The 20635-nt window shown below is 43.6% G+C and overlaps 1 protein-coding gene across 4 annotated transcripts in view; it reads left to right on the forward strand.

Annotated features, from left to right (window-relative positions):
• The window catches only part of STX17 (syntaxin 17), a 61060-nt gene extending 43171 nt beyond the window's left edge, over positions 1-17889 (forward strand). For all 4 annotated transcript variants that reach the window (XM_045840226.1, XM_045840227.1, XM_045840228.1 and 1 more), the window contains 4 exons: positions 2803-2924; positions 3012-3062; positions 10879-10965; positions 11712-17889. In XM_045840226.1, coding sequence (XP_045696182.1) covers positions 2803-2924; positions 3012-3062; positions 10879-10965; positions 11712-11951 — 500 coding nt within the window. In that variant the 3' untranslated portion in view covers positions 11952-17889. The remainder of the gene's footprint in view (positions 1-2802; positions 2925-3011; positions 3063-10878; positions 10966-11711) is intronic.
• The last annotated feature ends 2746 nt before the right edge of the window (positions 17890-20635 follow it).

The following is a 20635-nucleotide window of genomic DNA, read 5'->3' on the forward strand; positions in this document are numbered from 1 at the left end:
GTTCTTACAATAGGAATATTAAGTAGAAGAAAGGTCTTAGAGTAATTCATTTATCTTGAGTGAAGTTAAAATGAAAGTGTCTTTAGTGACATCAGGGCATGGGGTAAATAACTCTTAAGCATTTGTAAAGATCACAGAAAGCTTTTAAAATACTGGATACTTGCCATAATGTTGTAATGTAAAGCTTATTCTGTATCTCATGTTTTTACTCTTCCTTTGGGTAAGAAAATACATTCCGATAAATTAAGATTAAAAATTAAAAGAACGTGGTCAATTCTAATAAGCCCAGAAATTACTTTTTAGTCATCTGACTATGCCCTTCCTGAACAATTTAAACAGTTTTTTTTCCCTTGAGAGGTAAAACACTCATGAATTTGAAAGTAAACTGGTAATGCAGTTTTGTAAAATACTGCTCTTTTATAGGCTAGGATAGGAAAAGAAATTGAGAGAGAAGTTGGGCTTAAGTGTTTTAGTGACTTTTAGGATTAGATCAGGCGTCACGTGTCACTGTCATGTCCCTGCTTACATCCTGTCAGGAGCTCTCCACTGTCTGCCAGGTAAGGTCCAGTCTTTGACGGGCCCGCAAGGCCACTTCTGACCATCTGTGATGTCTTACACTTGTAACATCACACGTTTACTTTATGGTTTGGCAAGACCAAACTGCTGAGTTTATATCAAGCTATGTTCTTTCTTGTTTCAGGGCCTTTTTCATGCTGGTCTTTGTACGTAGAATTCATATTCCTATCTTCTTTCCCTAGTGATATCATCTGTTTTAGGGAGCTGTCCCCTAAACTGCACACCACACCAAGCCGGGTCAGATGACATGCCATCTGAAGCTTTAGCTTCAGAACCTTCTCGGGCCACTCTCTCCTCCTCAGATCCGAGTTAACTATCTCTCTTCTGTGCTCGCATAGCATTCCATACTTTCCCATATCACAGTTCTCATCAGACTATACTGAACTTGCCTGTTAACACGTCTGCACCACACACTATATGATAAGCTCCATTAATAACAGTAGCAGTAGCAATGTCAGTAGGAATAACTATTAACAACTTATATTGGGTTGGCCAAAAAGTCTAAATGGTTTTTTCCATAAAACGAGAGACACGTTTTTCATTTTCACCAACTACTTTATTGATTTGGGTATTTTGAGTATGTTGGTTAGCTCCCATGTGGTACAATGTTGATTGTTCTCAATTAGTGTCCAGATTTGATCACTGTCAACTTCAGCTGGTCTGCCCAACCATCGAGCATTGTCCAGGGAGAAATCTCCAGCATGAAACTTCGCAAACCACTCTTGACACATTCAATCAGTCACAGCACCTTCTCTATACACTGCACAAACCCTTTTTGTGTGTGGTTTTTTTGTTTGTTTGTTTTTTAAGATTTATTTATTTATTTTTAGAGGGGAGGGAAGGAGAGAGGGAGAGAAACATCAATGTGTGGTTGCCTCTCCTGCTCCCCCTGCTGGGGACCTGGCCTACAACCCAGGCACGTGCCCTAGATTGGGAATCAAACCGTGACCCTCTGATTCACAGGCCTGCACTCAATCCACTGAGCTACACCAGCCAGGGCACAAACCTTTTTTTTTTTGCATTTCAGTTGTGCTTTTACCTTTCTTGAAATAACAAAGCATAATATGCTGAAAATGTTGCTTATTTTCTTCCATCTTTAATATTAAAATGTCTACAAAAATTCACAACTTTGTTTTTTTTACTTGCACACTGATGTGACAGCTGTCACAATACAATCTAACAAAATTGTTTTAAATGAAGTTAAAGACAACTGAGTGCTACTAGGGCAAGTATACGAAAAAAACCAAATGAACTTTCTGGCCAACCCAGTACTTGGTATATAAGCCGGGTGCAAAGCACCATCTCATTTTATAAATGAGGAAAATAAGTCAGAAAAACAGAATACCTTCCTAAGTCAAAGGGCTAGTAGATAGCCAAATCAGGATGCTTCCCGGGTCTTCCTGACGAGGCCCATCCTCTTAGCCACTGTGCTGTGTTGGCTCCTTGGACCTGTTTTCACGGTTTACCACTGTGTCCGTGGCATGTTAGCACACTGGCAGGGATGGAGCAGGCATTGTGGAAATAGAAGTTTAATGAGTGAATGATTGGTAAGACCAATACAAGGAAATAAGAAAGACTTGAAGGTGGAGTTTGGAGCATAAATTAATTCATACCATAACAGTGTTTAATGAGGAAAGCCTTCGTGGATTGATGGCTTTTTAAAACTCAGAAAAGAATTAGAAGCAATGGAGGTATGGGCCAGGAAAATGACTTTGAAGAGAAGTAGGGTGATAATGCATGCAGAAATATACATATGATGATAGGTGTTTGTTTGATGACAAATTTGTTACCAAAATGACTGATTTCCATTGCTGACACATCACTTCCCTACTTTTAACAGCTCACTAAAATAACAACAACAACAAAAAGTTAATGATTTGGCAATAAGAAATGTTAAACCTGGGTATCTCTGCATGGAACATCGGCCGAATAGAATAGTTTTCTCTTGGTGCTTCTTCCACATCTAGCTTTAGTTATTCAGATTGGGTGGATAGTATTTGTACCCATTTTTTTAGATGATTTTGTAGACTAATTAAAAAAAATATTTGTTAACACAGGAACAATTTGCCTATAGATAAATCTAGTTCTATAGAATAATCAATTTACTTTTAGCCTGAACTCATTTAGTAAGCATTTTACATGACAGCTGTTTTATGGTATTGATTCATGCTATCACCTTTCTAAACAAAGCAAGTAAACTCTAACCGTGAGGTTGTATTCATCCAGGAGCATTTCATACTACTGACGCTGAAGCTGAAGCTGACCCTCAGAGCATGGCTCAGATATATGCATTGCCTGAAATTCCTCGAGATCAAAATGCTGCAGAATCATGGGAAATCTTAGAAGCGGTATGCTAAAAAAAATTTTTTTCCCTTTTGGTAACTTTGATGCTTTTAAAAATAAGTAACTTCCTTTTTTTCTCTCTCCTTTTTAAGGACTTAATTGAACTTAGTCACCTGGTCACAGAATTCTCTCTCCTAGTAAATGTAAGTATGTTACTGGTTTGAGCCCAAAAGCTAAAAAGGCTTTTATCGATCACTAGGCTTTTGGTTAAAAATTTAATAGAAGTTATAATTTTTAAGACTGTTCCAAATCAGTTCAATAAACATTTATTAAGCACTTGTTAAATAATAAAAGGTTCTGTGTTAGATCCTAGGCATCGGGAGTCTGACCAGATATAGAAATAAATGAAACCTGCTCTCTGCCTTCAAGGATTTACAGTGGATAGAGATAAGCTTGGACCCCAAAACTGAAACTTCAAGCATGACTGTTAAATGCAAAAATAAGATATGATGAGAAGTATTATAAGCTCCAAGAAGACGCATTTCATTCCAAGGGAGGGCAGCAGGGGTTCGGGGGTGGAAGCAGTAAGGGTAGCTTCACAAGATGAGTAGCATTTGCTTGAGTCTTGGAAATTGAGTGAAGTGTCCACAGGCGGAGCGAGGGGGTGCATTTGAGAACAGCTCAACAAAGCCATGGAGTTCAGCACGTTTCAGGAATGACAAGTACTGCAGTGCAGTCAAAGCATACGGTCCCATGGGCAAGCAAAGCAAGGAGGGTTCTGATGAGGCCAAGATAGCACAGAAGGCCGTACCAAAGAATTTCAGCTTCACTTGTAGGAACCAGTGTAGATTTTTGAGCAGGTTAGAGTGGTGTGGTCCGTCCATTTTGGGTTCAGAAAGTTCAGTTAGCGGTGTGAATATGGCCTTGGGAAGGGGGCGATCATAGGCAGTATGACCAGTTAGGGATCAACTGCAAGAGTTTCACCAAGAGCAATGGCAATACCAGTGTAGTAGTTCTACCTTACCTGTGGCTTTGCTTTCTGCAATTTCGCTTTCCATGGTTTCAGGTACTGTGGCCAACCATGAGAATATTAAATGCGAAATTCCAAAAGTAACGTATAAGTTTTAAATGCACATCGTTCTGACCAGCACGATGCAGTCTGGCACCATCCTGCTCTGCCCGGCCCCACACGTGAGCCATCCCTTTGTCCGCAGCATCCGACCCATATGTGCTCCCCGCCCTGAGTCACTTAGCAGCTGCCTTGGTTTACCAGGATAATGGTCATGGTACTGCAATGCTTGTGTTCAAGTAACCCTTGTTTTACTTAATGATGATCTCAGAGTGCAAGAGTGGTGATGCTGGCAGTTCGGACATGCCAAAGAAAAGCTGTCAAGTGTGTGTATGTATAGAAAAAAGCAGTATATATAGGGTTTGGTACTATCCGCAGTTTCAGGCACCCACCAGGGATCATACAACATATTCCCCACGGCTAAGGGAGGAGTGCTGTGTAAAGGGAAGGGATGGCTGAGGTATTTCTGGGGTAGAAGTTGGAAAAAGATGTAAAAGTCAAAGAGAAACATTAAGGCTTTACTCTGTGTAGTCAGGTAGCCAGTGGTACTGTTAACACAGATTAGGAAACCTCAAGTAAATTTGGTGGAAGAGATAGGATGGATTTCCTGTTATAATTTTTCTACATTATTTTGTCATCCCAGGAATTATGGGACGGTTGGCTGTGTGAGTGTGTGTGTGTGTGTGTGTGTGTGTGCGTGCGCGTGCATGCGCGCATACAGGTTAGCAGTGCTCCTGGCTAGGTTCACTTCTTTGTTGTTGATCAAACTGTTGTTTGGGGCTGTATGTTTTTGAATTACAGTCTCCCTGACACCTGGCTTCCTAGATCACACAGCTTCAGAATTGGAGGTAACTGGGACTTAAGAGGACAACTAATCTGACCCCTCTACTCTTGCCCCAGTTTCTTAAACAGATGGTCCTCTGCCTCCTCCTAAACAGTTACAAGGCAGGGACACTCTGTGTTTCAGCCCTCCCACCTGAACTTCTCTCTGACACTGTCGCCCCCTGGACCCCATGCTGAACGAGTGCAGTCTCTTCTCCACGTAAAAGTGTTTTAACCTTTCGGGATCAGCATTGTCCTTCCTCACTCTGCCCTGCCTCACCCTGTTTCTTCTCCTAAAAACCCTCGGTTTTTCTGACGGATTCCTAGAATGTCATTTCTAGGCTTTTCAGTACTTGCCCCTTGCTCTGCAAGTTTTCTGGTTTGTAGATTTTTTTTCTTGAAATATAATACTTAAAATTGAATATAGTAGATTATTTAAAGCATTTTCCTTTTTTTGATGCCTGTAAGTCAGAAGAAGCAAAATGTTTGAAGTTTCTGGATTAGGTATCTGTACAATCTATTAATATATTTGTATATAAAAGAGAATGATATAAGAATCCCAAAAATATTTGCTGTTCTTAGAATCAAGATTTATTCAGTTGTAACACACAATCTCTGATCTAATACAGCTTGTAAAATCTGTACATGTGTGGTTTTACAAATACATTTGTCAAAAGTCATTGGTACATACTAATGAAATGTGTGAGTTATAATATATGTGAGTTATACTTCAATAAAGTTGATTTAAAAAACAAACTAAACATGTAAAAAGTTATCATTCAAGACACATGCATTTCCCTTCTAATGCCATAGACACATGAAAGGAAGATTAAGGGTATGTGGCCATTTAACAATTATATGTACTATTAGGTTATGTAAGCCGTTCCTAACCCCTAATCTAATGAAGGCTTTTCACAGGAAGAGTTTGACTGTAGCCATAGCTCTATACAAATGTTCTATTTATAACAATCTGCATAAGGACAGATTGTTATTAGGCAGAGGCTCAAAGAAGAACCCCTGAGTACTATTCCCAGGGTGACTGAGTTCTCATGACCACATGGTCATGGACTCACAGAAGCTCCATTTAGGCACCAAGTACTTGGGAACATGACCAGAGTGACCACATCCTCTCCTTACCATCACATGGGTGTGCTGGTCTCCAGGCAAGTCACCCATTTATTTATGGAGCGCCCTCTGTGTGCACAGTACTGTGCTAAGCTCAGTGAAGAATGGAAAAAAGTATACAAAAGAACCTATAGGGGAGTTGTGATAGTCGCACAACATTGTGAATGTACTTGATATTACTGAATGTTATTTACAAACGGTTACGTTTATACATTGTACATGTTGATTTTTACCACAATAAAAAAAACCCTACAAAGCCATTGAGAGATCCAGGTGTGGTCCAGTAGATGTTAATACATTAATGTGTACTGGGAACCATGCTTCATTGTCCTTCAGCCTTCATTGCTCAAAAGCCCTCTTTCCTGGAACTGTGGGGCCAGCCCTATGTCTAGTCAAGGGGAATTTAAAGAATGCTGGGCCAGTTGCTCAGTGACATGTCATCCTAGCTGCAGGCCCAGCTTTGTCTCTACATTTTGCCTTATTCCCTGTGGTTTCTTAAATCCAGTTCTACTCTGGATGCATAAAAGCTGGATTGTAATGGAGTAGATCAGATTCCTTCATGTATCACCTGTATGACCTTTAGGATATTATTTGACAGCAATGAGCTTTGTAAAACCGACGGGAGGCTAAATGAGATAATGCCTATTACTTCTCATCTCCTTCCCTTCTACTACCCCAGCCCCATTCCTACTTCTGTTCCTCTCTTATTTGATTCCCTTAAGCTCCTTGCTTACAGTTTTTCTTTCGCTGCCAACATCACTGGAGTTTTAGTACTACAGTTCCTGCAGTCCTTTTCCTGTTGCTGAATCCACTGATGTCAATCAATACTCTACTTCATTTACTGTCTCCTCTAGGTGAATGTAATCCTGTATTCTGCCTGCATATCATAGCGTTGGGGTATCTGTGTCTGGGCTTTTCTGTGTGTGTGATTGCATATGATTCAGGATAGAGATTATGTACCTTTGGGGTTCAGAACCAGGATGGCTCCATGTTATCTGGATTGGTCAAGATCTAAGATAGCACTGTCCTTGCAAGCTGGGTGAGATTTAGAGTCAGTAATAAAGAGAAATACCTGGAGTTTTGGCACTGGCTTCTTAAAGACACCTGTAGTTTTTCTTTTTTTAATGGTATTCTAAGAACTCTTTTTTTTTTTTAAATCCTCACCTGAGGATACATTTACTGATTTGAGAGAGCAGGAGGGAAATGCTGATGTGAGAACCATCAGTCGGTTGTCTCTCACACACACCCTGACGAGGGATCAAATCTGCAATCTAGGTGTATGCCTTAACCAAGGATCGAACCCATGACCTTTTGGTGTGCGGGACAATGCTCCAACCAACGGAGCCACCTGGCCAGGACAGAAACCCATAGCTTTTCAAGCACATTAATAAAACTGCACAACTATTAGCAAGACTGTACAAGGGAGAGCACTTTTACTGGTGTGCATGGATTTGGTGAATGTATTACTGTTACTTGATGTAGAGGGTGCCAGGCCTGGAACTGTCCAAAACAGCATTCAGCGGAAAAACAGTTCTTCATTAGTTTTGAAGTTTGACCTCGAGTATGCAAACTGCATTCTTCTTGGCAAATAGTAACTTAATAAATCACGTCTTCTTCACAGTTAAGTATGATTCAGTTATTTTTTCAGGCAGGTATGGGACCTAATACAGTGTTTCTTAGAATGAAATCCATGGACATATTCTTAGTCTTTCGAAAACTGTTTTTTCCTTTAAAAAGGGAAAAGGATCTGCATTATTCCAGTTTGAGAAACACTGCATTGACCGTCATAAGTGATTTCATTCATTATTAAAGGGAAGCTGAGAACAGATGTGAACTGCCAACGTATATAACGTCAGGAAGAGAGTTTGAAGATTGTCAAATGTGGACAGTTCAGGAAGATGAAAACAAAATAAGCAAATAAGAAGTAAAAGTGGGGGCGGGGGTAGGTAGAGGTGAGGAGGCTTCGGAGCCCCCACTGCTGCCAGGGGCTTGGTTTCCTGTCCTGAAATAAGACTGCGTATGTGTGGTTTGGCCCAACATGAAGAGCCAAGGACACAGTGGACGAGCGGTGACCAGATTTGGCTCTGAGTGGAGTCTGGTGGGTTGTTCTGTGCACAGTTGATTCATAACTCAGACAGCAGCTGCCTAGCTCAAATTGTTGTCATTGAGTCCTCCTTACTCCGGAAGCAGAATTTGAAGAAATGGGCAAAGCTTGGGATCCAAAGTAAGCAAAATAGGAGAAGAAGAAGGCACAACCAAGAGGTGACTCGATCCCCGGCGAGGGGCTAGTCTCCCTCTGCCTCATTCCCTTGCCAGTGTTTGAACGAGCTTCCCCGTGTCGGTGAGCGAGTGCTTACAGGTGTGGCCTGCTCCCCGGGGTGGGGCCGGCCTCCTTACGTCCCATGATTGCAGTGGTGGCGAGCATCCAGTTCACACATTCAGGAATCTCAGGCTGTGTTTTGTCTTGTGGTTCTTTCTCCAATTATTCCAAAGTGTTTTTGTGTAAAAATATTTACATAGACTTTTTACTATATAAAAAAATCATAGAGCTTCGGTATCCAGCCTTGTAGGAAGGAGCATTAAAAGATATTTCGCTGAGGTCTTGAGACACACTTTGGGAATGAGGGCAGTCCTGGTAGGCGCCACCGCCTCAGTGGAATTCTTTTGGGGCTGAGACGAAGGAGGCCATTGGCTGTTTTCCCTCTACCCCTCAGTTCATCAAGATATGAAGGTTGATAATAGCATTGTACACCTGTGATTTCTCTTCTCGCATAGACTTTAAAGCCAGAATGGAAAGTGTTGGGGATATACCAAACAGAAACAAGGATAGGGTGTCAGAAATACAGACAAGTGCTGGCACTTACGCCTCTGTGGGTTGGGGAGGGGAAAAAAGCTAACATTAAAGGAGTTTTGTTGTCTGAGGAAAATAAAAGCTGAATGAATGAATGCTAGGAGAGAGCTAATGTTTGTGTGCTGTGGAATTTTCAAGCATCATAGGAAAAAGTTTCATATATTTTTTGATAGAAAAGAAAGATGGGAGTTAAGCTTTGTTGGAAAGGTCAGGATGACTTTCTCTGTTTTTCCCCTTATACTCTATAGATTCTACCTCATTTATCCTCAGTTCAACTCTGTGAGGTAGAAATATCACTATCCTCACCTGAGGGATGAGAGTACTGACACCTAGAGATCATGAGTCATTTGTCCACAGACACATAGCGATAATTGTAGGATTTGAACACAGGACAACTGACTGAAGTTTGTGCTGTTAATCCCATCATGTACATACATTAGTGGTTTTTAAGTGTGAGAATCATGGACTCACTGTGCAGCAGCCACCTCACCTGGGAACTCTTTAGAAATGCAAAATCTTGGCCCTGGCCGGGTACTCAGTGGGTTAGAGCATCATCCTGATACGCCAAGGTTGTGGGTTCCATCCCAGCAGGGCATATACAAGAATCAACCAACATAATAGATGGAACAACAAATTGATGCTTCTCTTTCTCTCTCTCTCTAAAAAATTAATCAATAATTTTTTTAAGTGTAAATACCCAGGCCTCACCCCAAGCCTACTAAGTCAGAAATTCTGGGGGTAGGACCCAGCAATCTGTTCTGAGAAGTCGTCCAGGTGATTCCGGTGCACACTCAGGTGTGAGAGTCACTGTTGTATTTGTCTCTGACTGAGATGTTAGAAGGGAACCTGTGAAAGGACTCTTTCAGGAATTGTGTTGGGAATTTTAAGATGGTGGTGGAGAATATGAGAGTGAAGGGATCCCGCGAAAGGTCTGACAGTGAGTGGGTACACACTTGTATGGAAAAGGAAGGAATGTAAAAATGCTGAGAAGAAGCAACTAGGGTGTGGAAATTAGTTGTGTTTGTGTTTCATGGTCTCAGATGAAGTGATTAGAATTAGCAGAGTGTTGTATCTGCTTCAGTATAAGCGAAGAAGTCAGTTCTATAAGGCAGTGAAATACTTCAGGATTAAAGTTGAATTATTTCACAGTCATTGTAGAAGTTGGCATTTAGCTGGGACCCAAGAGGGATTCGCTCTTTCTGCGAATTAAAAAAAAAACACTTGAATAGTCTGTATATTGATGTGGTGGTGGTTAACCTGAGTTTGTACCTTTGTCAGATCTCATCCTGTCCCCTTACAATGGGTGCGTGTGTGTGTAAATGAAATTGATTGAAAGAAGGGAATGTGTTCTTGTGGCAAGTGATGAGTCCCTCCGGGAGGTGTCCAAGCAGAGGCCCAGTAACCGCTTGTCAGAAACACAGCGGGGCTTCACCCGTGGAGGGAAAGCCACACCCCACACAGGAACACTCCTGCTCCCCAGAGGGTCCACGAGTCACAGTTTCAGTCGTGTCAGAACGATTTCTTAATGTGTTTGATCAGAAACCTTTCACCTTGGCACGCTTTTAAAATGTATTAAATCGTACAAGTGTAGAACACAGGACGGTAAACTCATTCTCCTTACTGCATATGTGGAGTATTGACAGAAAGAGTTCATGGTGGATCAAACCATGTTGTATTCTTATTTCTAAAACATAATAATCTGTGTTTATTAGAGCAAGGGTGTTTTACTCCCAAGTCAAATGTGCCTGTTTTAAACTGAATTTTCAAAGAGATAAGTTAGGGAGGGGTTGTTGTTTTGTTTTGTTTTTTTCCATCAAACCCAATATGACATGTAAATGCTTATTTGGATTTCTTTTCTCCTGGAAAACAGATTCATTTGGGGGATGTTTGTATGTTTGAATGAATTTTAGTGCGAGATACTTTTTTCTGTAGAGGTGACACCCTTGTATTACCTAATAATTAAGTCACCCTCTTTTTCTCATACAAGTGAATTTGTCCTTTCGACATGGTTTATCAGATGCTATTAATGAACCGCTATTAAGACGGCGAGGCTGCAGTACACAGGGCCCTGATTACAGGAATTAAAATAGTGTGTACTGACCCTCCGCTGCGCCCCAGCAGGAATGCCCCCTCATAATTCCTTTGCATCTAGTCTCAGCAGGAGAAGATTGACAGCATTGAAGACCATGTCAACACTGCCGCTGTGAATGTTGCAGAGGGAACCAAAAACTTGGGGAAGGTAAGACTCTGCTCCTGCTGACAAATCAATGTTCCTCTGGCTCCCAGGAATTTGTAGTATTAACCCAATTGATTTGCTCTCTTTAATCTTAAGGGAACCAGCAATTAAGGAAGTAAGGAAGAAATGACACATAGGTAGTGCAAGGAATCAATGGCTGTAGTAATATTCTACTCCCAGATTCATTGTGAGGGGAGAAATTTTTTCAAAGAGAGAATAAACCGTAGCCCCACTAATAAGGCATTTGGTGCTAGACGGGAGTATTTGCAGAAGTTCTGGGGGAGGAGAGGAGAGGCTTGCCAGGATCCAGGAGGGACGAGAATGGAAGGACGTGGCAGCATGTGTACGGTGGGCCCCTCTTCTTTCCGTAGACTGTTGCTCTTAACCCCAGGTACGGGCATGCAATAATCTGCGTGCAGCATAAAAGCTTTGGGGGCATCTGCGACTGCTGAAGCTGCTTAAATAAACCAGCTAGGTAGTCAGTTTGATTTTTTTTTTTTTTTTTTGCAAGCAAAATCAGTTTGTAGCTGTCCACCTCTTTGTAGCTCATTGCTCGGATTCCGCGGTCTGTAGCAATGGTGGTAGTACCTGTGGAACACGTTTTCGGCCCCCTTCCCCCAGTGCACTGTCTAAGGTTAATTATGTACCAAGAGTCAAAGAGGCATTGCCAGGAGTAATGAGAGGAAAATGCACATCACCACAGGCAGATATTCGCAACTCAATTTCTAAATTGAATTTTTTTTTTACAGGCTGCAAAATACAAGCTGGCAGCTCTGCCTGTGGCAGGTGCGCTCATCGGAGGAGTGGTGGGGGGTCCGATTGGCCTCCTTGCAGGCTTCAAAGTGGCGGGAATTGCAGCTGCACTTGGTGGTGGAGTGTTGGGCTTCACAGGTGGAAAATTGATACAAAGAAGGAAACAGAAAATGATGGAGAAGCTCACTTCCAGCTGTCCAAATCTTCCCAGCCAAACTGACAAAAAGTGCAGTTAAAGACCAAACTTCAGTCTAACTGGCGCCAACACGTCTGTCCTGATGGGCCTTGGCTGCTGTGGGACATCGGTGTTTGGAACCTGGTTGTGTCGAGAGAGTGGCCGTAGATGCTCAAGCAGTGTCGAACTGTGATAAATGGCTCTATGTTTTTGTTTGCCGGGATGTTAATGGAGTGGACGGGCCTGGGCTGAGGGTGGATAATGCTTGTCAGATAAAGTTTAAGGACTGCTAGGGAACAGATTTTCTGCCCGGAAATGTGAAAACCAAACCCATAACTTGGATGAGGACATGCGGTGCATGGACACTTTGGGTCGTGAAGAGTAGTTTCTTCCATACCCCTGATTTGGAGACCCTGCGGCTAAGCATATTATAAATATGCTTTTTATCTCCTGAACGTAGGAGATTATTTAGGCCTCTCAGCAAAGAAGAGAATGGGAGTCGATGAGCCTTTCTTACCAAATGAGGAAATCCCGGCGTAGCCAGGGGTGCGGGTGAGGCACAGGGTGGAGGCCGTTTGGTGAACCCTGAGACAGCTCCGTCCCGCTACACTTTCTGATGAAGGAAACTAGTAGTAAAAGAACATGCAAAGCAAGGCCCAACTTCTCTATCCAGTATTTTCATTTGTGACCCTGGCGCCTTCTCGGAACTCTGCCCTCCACCTCGCTTTAAAGACAGATTCTCGAGTGTAGGAGGCGGTGGTGTTAAGCCAGTCACTCAGCTGGCTCTGATGGCTGATGTCTCTTCACCTGACAGACCTGGTGCCCTCTGCCCTCCTTCCCTTGTACTTTTCCAGGTTCTTTCACTTATGGGGTGAATTCTACCCATGTGTAATGAGGGCTTTTCTCATAGCATGCCTTTTTTTTTATTGTTTCTCATCCTTCCCTATAATTTCTAGGTATGAGAGGGAGGGAGAAAGAGAGAGACCTCCAAATATCCAACATTGTTAGAGTTTGAGCTAAAAAATAAGCAGGCGGGAAATATGCCAGATCATTTCTTAGGGCATCTCCCAAGTTCAAGGGGCTGATGCACCTGCCACACAGGGAGTCTCTGACCCCGGTGAAGCTACGCGCAAGCCGTCTACCTCACACCTCTCGCCGCCATGCTTTCCCCCAGGCTTTGCTCTCTCCTATGCCTTCCTTCACCTTTGCCAGCTGCCGTTTCTTCCCAAGGATGGCATTCATGTTTGCCTTTTCTCACGTTCAGGGCGATGAGGGACCGAGCCTGCGGCCAACACTCAGTCCCTGCCGGTGGATCTGCGGTGCTAATCCCGACACTTGACCTTGAGAGAGAGCATGGCCCAGCCCAACCCAATGTCTGTAGCAAATGGCAAAAAGGTTTTAAATTTAGAAAGAGAATTTAAGATTACAGGCCGCCTCATCCTGTACCCCGAACCCTGAGATAGGACAGCACCACCTTTTGCCTTACTCCACTCGTCCGTGAGGGCCAAGGGGTGCCAGCCGCACCACAGACGCTGGGCGCTTTCTCTGCTCGGGCGCCGGGCGCCAGGCCGTCGGAGGCTTCGTCGTTCCTCTCTAGCTGAGCTTACCTTCATAACTTCTATCCATGCTACCTTGCATTTCCGTTTCTAATCCAAAGACACCTTTCTCCTTCAGACTTTCTGACTCCCACCAGTTCTTGTCGTTAAATGCCGTATTTTGCCGTGCATAACACACACTCACGTTTTGTGCGCATTATACACGGGATTATTTTACCCATGATTATGCCCATGGCATGTAATTCTTACATCCATGTATAATGTGCATCCTTAATTTTCCCTCGAAAATTTGGGCAAAAAAGTGCACATTATGCACAGCAAAATACGGTAACTAGAAAATTTCCAGTACTGTATTGCTACCTGCTGACATGTGTCTTTTATGTAAGACTAAGGGGGAAGTTCTTTGAATGAGTGTCAGATTCTGATCTGGTATTTGATATTGACTGATACTGACTGATACCTGTAAAGTCAGGGTAATTACTTTTGAATTCTACCTTTTTTTATTTTCTGGTCCTCGCTGTCCCTTTCACACAGGGTGTTCGAACCAGAGTGAGGGTCAGACTCGTGGGGTGCACGTTTAAAACAAGAGTCCCAAACATCAGTCCCACAGGTGATTCTAATAAGGGTCAATCTGGCCTGGCCGGCTACGGTTATAAATTTAAGACAGAGTTGCATCAAGATTCAGCTGTAGCACTGAGTTCTCTAATTTCCAGTTTTCCTCCCTTAAGCATTGCCCAATCTGCATCACTGCACATTATTCCCACTCTGCCGGCCCCAAATTGTCTATGCTTTTCAGCCTGTGGTCTTAGCACAGCTAGGGGCTCACGACCCTGTCAGGCTGGTTGTACGTCAGGACCTGACGGACAGAGGACGCTGGTACTGAAGCTCATTTTACAGAGTGTGAGACACCACCGCACATGCCCGTAAAGGCCGGGGAAGGTTATGCTCACCAGGTTGGGATGTTACTCTAGCGGCCTTCAAGACTGGGCAAGTAAGAATCCTTCTACAAAGTTTTATTTAAAATTATTTTGAAATGGTATCTAATTTTTCCATAATAGATCCTAATAGCCAACTTCTGGTAGAAATGACTAGAAGTGTTTAATCAACTATGAATGATATCCCTATAAACTATAGTGTTAGAAGTACGTATTAGTCATTATAACACAGAAACTGATCATAAAATTGAATTTAATGCCCAACAGTATCAGATCAAATTCATCTTCTCTGTTACTCAGGTCTTATTTTTACTCCAAGTTAAAGCATAAGGAACACTTTGCTTAAGTTCTTCAAATTTACAGAGGCTTATTTGGATGAAGGCAGTGCTCCTAAAGGCGTTTTTGATATAATAGCCTGTAGAACAGAGACTAAAAGTTTTTTATTGTAAACCCTGCCCCCAGTAAACAATGCACTTACATCAAACTCAGCATATGTGTAGTGGGACAATTCTTACCATTATGTGCGGTGCATTCTGACGTTTTCATTGTTTCAGTTTCTACGATACGCTTGTTGCAACCTACTCAAGTGACTTCATAATCTGTCAGTAGGTTGTGTGGGGGGAAGGAAACCCCTCCACTCTTACAGGGGAACTGATAGTCATTGCCTATCTTCTGTTTGCCAGGCCCTTCACTAGGCATTTACTGGCAGGGAAACTGGGTCTCAGAGAAGTTAATTTGCAGAGGCTTGTTCAACTACAAATGGGCGAAGCTAGGATGTTAAACTAGGTCTGTTGAACTACAAAAACTATTCATCTCTTGCTATGCTACTTCTGTATGTAAAATTGAAGTAGGCCCCTTATTCTGCTCCACCTAAACACCCATATATTCTGTAATCCAGGATTACTTTGAAGTTACATGTGCCATTCATTTGCACTTAAAAAATTTTTGTTCCTAAAGCAGCTTCAAAGTGTTTAACATTGGCCAACGCAGAAGTATGTGATGCTGAGTTTGGTCCTTAGACTATAAAATTAAAAGTGTTTCCAGTCCACACACACATCCCACAGATTTCCTTATGTGCATGGGCTATAGCCATCACTTAAGCAATGATTTTTATATCTAACTAAAAAATTAAATGTATTAAGACAAATCCATCATAACTTACAGAACCAAGTGATCATTATGCTTTAAAATGGTGCTCTTAGGAAGCCGTGCTCTTGCCATGGCGATGCTAGTGATAGAACTCTGAAAGTTTTCTTTTAGAATTGCCTCCAAAGATATGCAAATCACTTTTAAAAAGGCTATCTTGGTGTTTCCTGGTCCCAGACTATGCTCCCTGGTCCTTATGACCTCTCCTCTCTCCCTTCCTCAGTTTTGCTCCTATTCCGCTGGCTTGGCTCTCCTACCTACCTCTGCCGCAGCCCCTGCCCTGAGGGGGCCCAGAGCAGGGCTGTGCTGGCCAGAGTGGCTGGAGCAAGAGCTAGTAGGCTGCAGCAAAGCTGGGTGCTGGGGGGGGGGCCACTACGAGTCCAAACCCTTCCTCTGGGGTCAGTCTGCCCGCCCGTAAGCCCCGTGAGTGGTTTGCACACGAAGTCAGACCTGAGTACTGGTCATACCAATCAGGAGAGGTTGAGGAAACCTGAGAAACGTATGTGTAACGTGCAGCATTTTTCTCCAGTGGAGGTACAGAAACCAAACCACGGCATACCTTTTAAAACAGAGGGGTCTTTCCGCTTGGCCCTTCATTGCCTCCATGTGAAATCTTTGAGAGGAAGGATGCACAGAAGCCCCGGGGGAAGGTCCTCCTGTGAAATGGAGCGTTTTCTTGTCTATAATAAAGTGCAGTGTGACTGTGGCTCTCGGGTGCTTACGGATGTCAGACAACATCCGTGAGTTGTCGAGGCCTGTGGAGAGGTGGGGGGCTTTGCTGCTGGCCTACCCCGGTGTAAACAGCTCAGGCTCCATCTGTGCTTTTATTAAAACTTTGTTTGGTTTCTAACAGGTGGTTCTCACTGTCTATATTCAGTAATTCGACATCATTTTACAGAGGAACTTCTTGGGTGCAATACACAATCAATGGTAAATGATCCTTACGTCATCATCGTACATCTCTGCCCTCAGAGAAGTGATGTCCGTGTGTGTGCTCATAAAGGCCTGGGAGGCGAGAAGTGCGTCAGCACGATAGTAACAAAAATAAATGGGGAAAAAAAGTGTAAAACGTCAAAGGCAGATGATTTGCCTAAGATCAAAGCCGGTTAGCACACGAGCTAGAATTAGAACCCTAGTCTAAGAAAAAAACATCCTCAGAGTGAGTTGACGGAGTTGTTGTGGGGCCCTGCCCGTCAGCTGCCTGCGGAGGCGGGTGCCTTTGGACCAGCGTCCACGTCCTCCATCAGGCAGTGGCTACTGCAGAGAGACGAGTGGATGGGGGACCTGAGATCAGAGTTCCGTGTTCAGCTTTGTCTCCTGTAGTAAGCTTCTTGGGGGTGGCTGCCTTCTCCCATTCTGGCCAGGGATTCCCCAGCCACACATTTTAGAGGGCACCCACCTCTCGCTGGGTCCTGTCAATCCCTCTCTGAATGCTGGTTGCCGTCCATCAATCACGCTAGGAAAAGACTCTTGGCCTGGGGCCCCTCCCTCATCTTCCCCGGCTTTAAGCCATTCCTCACATCACTGCCACAATGAGAATGAGAACCAGGTCTGGCTCTCACTTCGCTCCTGAAATCTTTTCAGTGACATCCACTGAATACCCAACAAAGTTCAAGTTCCTTAGGCTGGCATTCACAGCCTTCCAAATTCTGGCCCCAGGTTTATCTCTGCAGACTCGCTACTCTGCATCTGGTGATGCCACTGAAAAGCAGACATTCCATGAGAATGATTTGAAGGTGGTAAAAATAGGATTCTCTGTGGTAAAGGTACAGACTGGTAACATGCTACGTTTACATTTTCCCAGACTAAAGTAACTTTTGTAATAGGACATTTTACAAAAGAAAGCCAGCTGAGATTTCTTTAAGCTCTTGAACAAGCCTAAAAGTTGTTTCCTAAGGAAGAGAAACCTTGTGTTTCCCCCAAAAGAAATTGCATCCAGTTCCTGAACTTCCGGAACGACGTCTGTCTGGCCGTCTGTGCAAACGAAGCACGGACTTCTCTGCAGCAGCAGAGCTGCCCCGGCCTCCAGCCGGCCCTTGTCCAGCCCCTGCGAGAAGCCGGACTAATACGTATTTGACAGAAACAGTCAAGGGTACGTGTTATCCATACATTTCTCAAGTACTTGAGATTTTCTGTATTAAAGCTAATCACTGAAAAGATGTTTACCTGGGTTCCATTAATTAAACCTCTAAAGATATTTTCCATTTTATTGTTAAACCCTTGGTGTTAGCGAGGGTAAGCACAAGAAAAGGCCCAATGGTGAGAACTCCTATAAATTCTGTAAAGCTTACTGAATGCGTTTACTTTGCTGTCGAGCGGTGCTTGTAAGGAAACATGCAATAAATGCACTCATTCTACAACACGTAACTGAATGCTTTTTGTGTGTGTTGGATGCCAGGGCCACGCATAGGGAAATATTAAGCCTATAGAGTCTACCCTTATAAACCATTCAGGCTCATGAATTCAGATGCCCAAAGCAAGTAAATCACAGTCAAACCCGGTAAGTACCCTAAAAGGGGAGAGAACAAAGTGATACGAGAGCACGCAGAATAGAGCGACTAGCTCTGCCTGGAAAAGCAGGGCAAGGCTTCGTGGCAGGTGGCATTTGGGCAGTACCCTGGCGAGGACCAAGGCTGGCTGAAGACAGGGGTGAAGGGCTGTCAGGAGGCAGAGGAATTGCATGTACACAGGGTTCAAAGCATGAAAGAGCATAGTGTGATTGGCAAGAAATCAAGGACGGAAGTGTGAGTGATGAAGTCGGTCGGATGGGATTACAGACCAGGGTGTTTATGTATGTATGCTTTTTAATTTAATTCTTTGGTTAAAGGAACTAATGCATTGCTTTTGTTATAAAACTGGTATTACCCTCTTAGTTCTTCCGTTTGCTTTCACTGCCAGGGAAGTTAGTAATAACCTCCCACGGCCCTGGATTCTAGATATATTTGGCATAGTTGCCTTCCTTTCCCACGTGTGAGAAATGACTTGTGCTTTCTTGTCTGTCTGCCGTGAGGTCCCCTGCTTGATATTTAATGCCTGCTCTCTTCCTGTCCTGCTATTTGTTCTGTAATTTCCGTAAATATTCCTCGAAAACCCACTGAGAAAATAGTCATGGAAGTTACCTCCATGTCCAAGGCTTTCACGGTCCAGTTTTCCACACCTACATGATCAGCTGTCGACCATTGCAGTGTTTTCCCGCCCCATCGGTACACACTCCTTTCATCTGTGGTGGTGTGATTTCCCCAGCTGGGCCGTGGCAGGGGCCACACCATCTGCCCTTCTGGGAGTGTTTCACGGTCTGACGTGCTGTGACGAGAACAGGGGAAAACACTACACTCCCGCTGGTGACTCCCAGACGAGGTCATAGTGTGTGCATTCTGCCGTCTTTCAGGAGTACATACCGACATGGGCAGAAGCTTTCTAAGACATATCAAGCCTTTTCTCAGTACTCACTTTTGTATATCAACATAGGCGTAAAGGATGCAACGGAAGAGATCGGGAAAACATCTTTAGGACATGGGAGTCAGGCATTGAAAATTTCAGAATTTGGAGGTAAAGATATTTCCCTTTTTCCAATTAAAAGTCGTAGCTTGGAAGAGAGAGGGTGTAGGAACTGAGTCATCGAAGAAGTAAATGGTGTGGGAAACTGGGTTTACTGCCTGTTTGACCATATGATGGGGGTGGTCAGGACAATGAGGGTCCTAGAAGGATGTATAACCTGACTATAGCATTGAAACAGCAGCAGCAGGACTTCCCTTGCTGCGTTAGGCAGGCAGAGACTGGAAGTGGACAGAGGCAGAGCTACAGAGAAAGAGGCAATTGACAGGATCTGAACCGAGGTCTCTAGCACAGGTTCTGGACTCATTCCCACTGAGCAGCCTCTCGGTGCCCAGCACTAATTCTCCATATGTCAGTTCCCTTTCTTTCCTCTCCAGGTTTTATTGTTCATACAGTTGCTGCCTCTTATCCGGGTTAGGGCTGGGGTCAGCAACTCCGGACTCCCTCAGCCTTCCCACTGCCCCCCATGGACACCTTGCCTATCTTACAGGGTGGTCAAGGTGATTAAAAGAATACATACATGATAATTGCCTGAAATGGAGGCTGGCTTACAGTAACTGTGTAAATGTTAGTTGCTACTGTTATTATCGGACCATGCACCTACGAGAAGAGTGTCGGACTGACACCAAAACCGAGTGCAGACCTGATTAAAAATGTCACGAAATCTTAAAGTGACTTTTTAAAAAGGCTCAGTTATTAAGGTTTGGTAATGATGACAGATGCCTGGTAGAAAATAGATCTTTTTCATCTCTTTTAAGAATAATATTCAAACATGAAAATGTGTAACATCTAGTTAGGAACAGGATGCTCACACATCACAGTTTGTCTGGGAAAGTTCTGGTTTGTATCTGTTGTCCTGAAGATATTATTTCCAATGCCCCCTCTCCCTCTTAAATGTCCTGGTCTGGATGAAAAAATTATGTGGTCACCCTCGTGATAAGGGCAGTGACAGTACGTGTGGCGTTATTAGAAAAAAAGCACCTGTGTTTTAAAGGAATTTATTGTTTGTAGGCTCGGACTAAAAGCACTGCTGGGTTAGTGGGAACTTGTGGCTATGGTTGTCCAGTCACATTGGTCATCTCTAAGGAACCAGGAAACAGAAAGGTGCCAGGACCCTGAGCCTGGGCAAAACTCTAAAGGGTGAAGTTGGACGCCAGAAGCCACAGACCAAGGAATCTAGCTTCTAAACCGAGAAAATTTCTGAAACAAACTACTAACGTTTTAAATCAGAAAGCCACCCCGGCTGGTGTGGCTGAGTGGCCTGCGAACCCAAGGGTCACTGGTCGCTGGTTTGGTTCCCAGTCTGGAGCATATGGCTGGGTTGCAGGCCAGGTCCCGGGTAGCGGGGGGCGGGGGGGGGGGGGGCGGACCGGGGATGTGAGGGGCAACCACACATTGATGTTTCTCTCTCTTGAAACCTCCTTTCTATTTAAAAAAAATTTTTTTAATCAGAAAGCCATGCTCATTATGAAGGCACAGATACTGTGAATCTTGAAGAACTTGTGAGTGGAACAGATGCCCTGTTCTCCTTCCCACACTGTGTGCACAGCCCA

This window comes from Phyllostomus hastatus, unplaced genomic scaffold (genome assembly GCF_019186645.2).
Source record: "Phyllostomus hastatus isolate PE091 unplaced genomic scaffold, TTU_PhHast_1.1 phas_contig_34, whole genome shotgun sequence".
Taxonomy (NCBI): Eukaryota; Metazoa; Chordata; class Mammalia; order Chiroptera; family Phyllostomidae; genus Phyllostomus; species Phyllostomus hastatus.